We start from the raw sequence: 7,099 nt of genomic DNA, 5'->3' as shown, positions 1-7,099 counted from the left end.
CTCTACTAAAAATACAAAAAATTAGCTGGGCATGGTGACGCGTGCCTGTAATCCCAGCTACTCAGGAGGCTGAGGCAGGAGAATTGCCTGAACCCAGGAGGCGGAGGCTGCGGTGAGCCGAGATCGCGCCATTGCACTCCAGCCTGGGTAACAAGAGCGAAACTCCGTACCCCCCCCCCCAAAAAAAAGATACACATGGGACACCATGAAAAAAAGTCTAGTTTATGTGTAATTGGAGACCAGGAATAGAAGAGAGATAATAGGGTAGAAGTGGTATTTGAAAAGGTAGTGGCCAAGAAATTTTCAAAGCTGATGGAAACATCAACCCAGAGAGTTAAGAAACTCAGCAAATGCCCCAAACAGTATAACTGCAACAAAAACCCACAACTATTTTAAACATCAAGTCAAGCCACTAAAAACCAAAGACAGAAAGAGAGATAAGGTGGATCATATCATTGCTCTCCTCAAAAGCCTCCAGTGGTTTTCCCACCTCGGAGGAAACAGGAAGATCTTGATATTAAGAAAAGATCCTATACAACCTGACAACCCCCTGTCCATGACGTCTCTGACTTCATTTCCTATCACACTTCCCCCTGCTCATTCTGCTCCAGTTACACTGTCCTCCTTGCTATTCCTTTCAGGCACACTCCTGTCATAGCACATTTGCCATTCATCCTCCCCAGCATACTCTTCCTCCAGATATTCACGTGGCTATTCCTCAAGTCTTTCATTGAGGCCTTCCTGGGCCATCCTATTTACAACTGCTTTGCCTTCCTCCAGTACCTTCTATTCCTTCTTCCTTACTTTATTTCTCACCATGGCATCTATCATTCATGACACACTATTCATCTGTTTATTGTTTTTCCAACACTAGACACAAATGTGGGATTGTCATCTGTCTGAGTGACTACTGTATTTCCAGTGCCTGGAATTGTTGCTGGCACGGGTAAGCACTCAATGTTTGTGGAGTAAGTGCATGTTCAGTTAAGGTTTGAGTGCTGTACTACCTGACATTTCTCTGAAACTAAAGGTATAAAGTTACTAACCCATCATCATGAGGATGAAATTTTTGACTTATTTTCCAGTGGTGCTAATAAGTCAATGTTAGTTTACATTAATTTATTCCACTAGAATGTACTCTGGAAGTCTGAATTAGTCCATATACCAATAAATCTAGTTTACTATCAAGGAATCACTGAGACACGATTGGGGAATTCACTAAACTTATGATAATCAGGCCATCTTACATATTATGGAATTCATTTTTGAAAACAAAGAGAAGATTAGAAAATATGAAAGTATTTTGTACTTACTCATCTGACATAATTTTTTTGCCAGATGGTACTCTCGGGCCATTTCTGCTCTCAGGAACTGAAAAACATTAAATTTTTCAAATAAGTCAATTTAAATGTTGTCAGCTCTAAACTCCCTAGAAAATCTTCCATTAATAAATTATTTTGCTTTTAACATTTCCATACATTTTTCCAGGAATCAGTCTATAACCAATTAATCACGGATATTGAAGGACCTCTGATGGCAAAGCCACATGCGGTAAGGATGATACCTCTGCTTTCCTTCAACAATACTGTGTATGTATACTGAACCATTTAATTCAACTGGCACAGATAATGAAGACATTAATCACTTTAACATTCCTTTGGTTCCGATAACAGATTTCACTTGTAATTTAGTACATAATCATATGACAGGTGAAAAAAAATGCAGACATACAATATGTACATTTGATATTTTCCAGTATTGCTCTTATAGCATCCAATTTGCTTTTATTATTTTTATTATACTTTCCTTGTTACAAAACAATTTTATGTAGAAAATTTAAAAGCTAAATAAACACATTCTGTCCCCAATTAAGAAGCACTTACATTTCTACCACCTATGAAAAATAAACACATTTATTTTTAACATCTACATGTATATTCTTTCAAGTACAATTTTCCACAAATGAACACAAACGTATTTATGACATTTGAGATTATTTAGTAACAAAAAAAATAAGCCAGATTGTGATCATCGTCTCCCAATGGCATGAAATATTCTTACATATTTTTTACTTACTTAGGCTACAATTTACTAATCTTCTATTACTATCTAGACTACTTCCATCAAAACACACACACACACACACACACACACACACACACACACACCCCTATACTTTGATGATTGTTCTTGCTTGTGTATGACATATTCTGAACCACATGCAGGTATATGAGTTTTATTCTGTAAGAGATAGAGGCATAGAATAATGTATAAGAGACCCTTTCATACACTTCTAGATATTTGATAAATACCTAGGTACTGTTTTCAGATGTAGTTCTCTACTGGTTTTCTCAGTTTCTCCCATGGGTTAAAAAATTTTTTTTTCTAATGTAAATATAACTTCTAGAGATTTTCCTGTAAGTCATTAACTTCATCAAAATTCTCATTCACATACTAATTAACATGGTGTGTTCAACTCATGTAATAGAATTCTTATATTTTCAAAATCTATTCTTATCTAGGTTAAGACACTTTCATTTTCATTCCTATTTGTGGTTTTCTTCCATTTTAATTATGTTACCTAGTAGTTTATATCTATGTCATCCTTTTTTGTCTAATATCCAGCTGACACATTAATTTAGTTTTTACTTTGAATTAAAGTTTCTTTAATTCTTTTTCTTGTTTTATGTTTATTTTATTTTTCTAGTTTCTGGCATTAATATTTAGTTCATTTATTGCCATTCTTCCTTGAATCATCATCATCATCATCAAAGCATTTGAAATTTTAAGCTCTTTTCAAAATTTTAATATTTAGTGTTGTGGTGATTGATATTTTCCAAATAGCTTTTAAGTTTTTTTTGTTTTTGTTTTTTTGAGACGGAGACTTGCTCTGTTACACAGACTGGAGTGCAGTGGTGCAATCTTGGCTCACTGCAACCTTCGCCTCCCTGTTTGTATTTTTAGTAGGATGGGGTTTCACTGTGTTGGCCAGACCGGGTCTTGAACTCCTGACCTCAAGTGATTGTCTGCCTCAGCCTCCCAAAGTGCTGGCATTATAGGTGTGAACCACTGTGCCCAGCTTCACTTCATTTTTTATTTTTCTTTTACATTCATGCCATGTAGAATTTTTTTTTTTTCGTTTTAAGTGGTTTTAATTTGTTATTTTTGTTATTGCCTAGTTTAATTGATCATGGACAGAGAATGTGATCAGTAAAATATGCAGCAATTTTTATATTTTTAAAATCTATTATGGAAAATTTAAATATACAAAAAAGTACAGAGAATAGTAAAAGAAACCCAAGTTGCCAATTCTCAGCTTCGAAATTTGGGTTCTATCATTATCACCACACACTCTTTCCTCACCTCTGTCTGGATTACTTTAAAGCAGTTTATAGATATTATCTCATTTCACATTAACATAAAACTCAATCAAAATATTACTATCATACCTAAACATTTAGGAATTTCTTAATATCATCTAATATGTAGTCTATTTAATGAAGCATTATATTAATAATACTAGCCTCAGCAAAACAAGTATGGAATCAATTTCAGACTCCCTTGTATTGACCGTTTTTGTTAGCAAAAAATATATTTCCTTAACAGTTCAAAAAACAGTAAAATTAAGAAATTCTTGCAATAAATGTTTTGCCAAAGCCCTTGTGAATTATCTAACACTCCAAAATTAAGCTGAAGACAGGTTTAAAAAATTTCTTGTGACATTCAAAATAAACACATGCTTAACAGCTAACTAAACAGCATAAACACTGATGAAATCTGACTGGAAAAAAAAATCCAGCTAGAAAAGCCATTTTAAAGATAAATTTGGAAATCTAAATTTGGTGGAATATTATATGATATTACAGAATTATTAATAATTTTCTTGGTTGTGATAAGGATATAGTGTTACACTAAAGAATGAACTTTGAAGATCCATGCTTGAGTATTTATGGGTGAAGTTTCAGGATGTCTACAACTAATTTCAAATGTTTCAGTCAGAAGTATGTATCTGCCAGGCATGGCTCACACCTGTAATCCCAGCACTTTGGGAGGCTGAGGCAGGCGGATCACGAGGTCAGGAGTTCGAGACTAGTCTGACCAACATGGTGAAACACCGTCTCTATTAAAAATATAAAAATCAGCTGGGCTCGGTGGCATGTGCCTGTATTCTAGCTACTTGGGAGGCTGAGGCAGGAGAATCGCTTGAACCTGGGAGGTGGAGGTTGCAGTGAGCTGAGATTGCATCATGGCACTCCAGCCTGGGCAACACAGTGAGACTCCATCTCTAAATAAATAAATAAAGTTGGAGCAACTAAAAAGGGACACATTGTGAGAAGATCTTATGCACTGTACAACATAAGATATGAAAGTAAGCAATCTCATATTATCTGAATTTTTACATGAAAATTAATTAATGGATTACTTTTATAATTAAATGTTGAAAAAGAAAGAAGAAAAGAGAAAACAAGCAACTCCAGAGAGTTTGGTTATGGTAGATAGGGTCTTTGAATGCTCTATAATTCATGAATATTTAGGTGTCTAGTCAAAAGGAAGACTAAGTGAAGTCTTTCTAATATTTGGCATCATTTTTTCTTCTTCCTTCTCAAAAGCACCTTATATTATTAAGGAGGCTTCAAAATTTCCTATATATGCTTTATTCTAGGAAGGAAATATAGTAAATACAATATGACTGATTTCCCTATATGATTCCATGGCTAGCAATTGGATTAAATTATCTAAGAAGAGAAGTACATAAGCATTTTTTGTGTGTGTGCTAAAAATCTAAATGAGGCTTTTGGCCATGATGGAGTAACAGAGAGCAGACTTACTGTCCTTCCTTAAACAACCATAAAATTGGACAAAAATATATGAAACAACAGTTTTCAGATATGGGACAACTGACATCACAGGACAGCCATGTTTCTGAGAAAAAGAAAATAAAGTAGGTCCTAGGATTGCCTTAGCTTACCACCTGTAGGCTGTTTCTAGGGTCCAGCATGAGGAAGAATCTAAACAAAAACCAGGGATTTCTCTGGGTTGAAATAACATAGTTTAGACTGCAGAGATTACAGCCAAGGTGGCTATAATTTTCAGAAGAGGAAGGAGTTTCACAAAAGCAGAGGGCTCCAGCAATCTGCAGAGGTCTCTCTTTGAGTCTTTGGCTGGTAATGATCTGCATGTGAGTGTGAATAAAGTATCTGAGCCTGGAGAAAGAATCACTAGAATGAGCAGGTGGAATAATCACTGGCTATCAGAGTGGAGAGCAGCTCAAGTTTTTACCAGCCAGAGTGGAAGGTCCTCTTAACATGCAGAGCACTGGGGAGAATCCTCATAAGAGCACTGCCTTAGTACTGTCCCTACGCTATATAAAGGCTGCCCTGGATGCTCCCTAACAAAGCTTAAAAGCAAGGGTCAAAAGAGATACCTACTTCCAAGCACCTTAATTGTGCCCCAGAACAAATACTTACAGAAGTCCACCAATATTTACAGAAAAATAACAAAAGTTTGTACCCCAAAACATAAAATTTACAATGTTTGTGATTGGGTAAATAATTGGCAGGTACCAGGTGTGGTGGTGTGCAACTGTAGTCTCAGCTATTCGGGAGGCTGAGGCAGGAGGACTGCTTGAGCCCAGGAGTTTGAGGGTGTAGTATATCATGATCATGCCTGTGAGTAGTCACTGCACTCCAGCCTGGGCAAAGCCAGACCCCAGCTGTTCAAACAAACAAACAAAAAACAGGCATGCAAAGAAGCGGGAAAATAAGACCCATAAGCAGGAGAAAACAATCAGTAGAAACTGACCTAGAATTAACAAAGATGACAGAATACCAGGCAGCCATGTTAAAACAGCTATTATAAATATATGCCGTATGCTCACAAAAGAGGTAAATATGAACATGATGATGAAATAATAGGTATAAAAATATCTAAATAGCACTTCTAGAGATGATAAGTATGGTATCTGAAATGTAACAAATATATAATGCAGGATGGGATTCACAATAGATTATAACTGCAAGGAAAAGATTATAAACTTGAAGACATAGCAATAGAAATTATCTAAAATAAAACATATGAAAAAAAACTGAAAAAAATTTAAACGGAATATCAGTGACCCCTGGAACAATACCAGGTGGTTCAGCATTTTAGCAATTGCACCTTAGATGGAAAGAGGAAGAGCAGAGGTCAGAAAAAATATTTGAAGAATTAATAACAACATTTTCCAAACCTGATGAAGACTATAAACTCACAGATCCAAGAATCTTAATGAGCAGAAGAAATATGAGGAAAACCACACCTAGGCATGTTATAATCAAATTGTAAAATAAAGTAATATAGAAGAAAAAAAATTTAAAAGACATATTATATACAGATGAATAATAAAAACAGCAGGTATATCTTCTGAAACTATGCAAGCTATGAGACAATGAAGCAACCGTTCAAAGCACTAAAAAAACTTGGCAATCTAGAATTCTCTAGCTAAATATTTGTTTTAAATGAAAGTGAAATTAAGACCTTTTCAGACCAAAAAAAAAAGCAAAGAGAATTTATTGCCAGTAGAACTGCATTATAAGAAATACTAAAGGAAGCTTTTTGGGTAAAGGGAAATTGGTATCAGGTAGAAATTTGGATCTACACAAAGCTACGAATACCAGAAATCGAATATATGTGGTTAGATAAAAAAGACATTCTAAAAGAGATTTTAAAATCTCTTTAAAAGAGAATTAACCATTTAAAATAATACTGTATTAAGGACTTATAACATATGTATTAATAGAAGTAAATGCATGACAAAATAATACAAAGGATGGGAAAGAAATTAGTGTCCTATTATACAACATACATGAAGTTGTGTAATAATAAAGGTAGAGTGTGATATCACAACAAGTGAGGTAAAATTGTTTTGTTCTCCATAGAATTGTCAGTAAATCCGTATGTATACTTTCTGAGTGTGTTTCAGGCTTCAATGCCTTCATATGTGCCTTTTCTGATGCCAGTAATGCCTTCTCTTGTTTTAACAGATGAATTCCTATATTTGCCTCTTCTTTCAAGTTTCTAAGATTCTTTTTTTTTTTTTTTTTTTTTTTTTTTTTGAGAT

The 7,099-nt window shown here is 34.8% G+C and overlaps 1 protein-coding gene across 2 annotated transcripts in view; it reads right to left on the bottom strand.

Moving 5' to 3' along the window:
• ERICH2 (glutamate rich 2) overlaps positions 1–7,099 on the bottom strand; it is a 26,619-nt gene that overhangs the window by 3,481 nt on the left and 16,039 nt on the right. For both annotated transcript variants that reach the window (XM_017538161.2, XM_037741887.1), the window contains exon 8: positions 1,314–1,371. In XM_017538161.2, the coding sequence (XP_017393650.1) occupies positions 1,314–1,371 (58 nt within the window). The remainder of the gene's footprint in view (positions 1–1,313; positions 1,372–7,099) is intronic.

Source organism: Cebus imitator, unplaced genomic scaffold, assembly GCF_001604975.1.
Source record: "Cebus imitator isolate Cc_AM_T3 unplaced genomic scaffold, Cebus_imitator-1.0 Scaffold110, whole genome shotgun sequence".
Classification (NCBI taxonomy): domain Eukaryota; kingdom Metazoa; phylum Chordata; class Mammalia; order Primates; family Cebidae; genus Cebus; species Cebus imitator.
The sequence above is the reverse complement of the archived record's forward strand: the minus strand, read 5'-3'. Positions and strand labels throughout refer to the sequence as shown.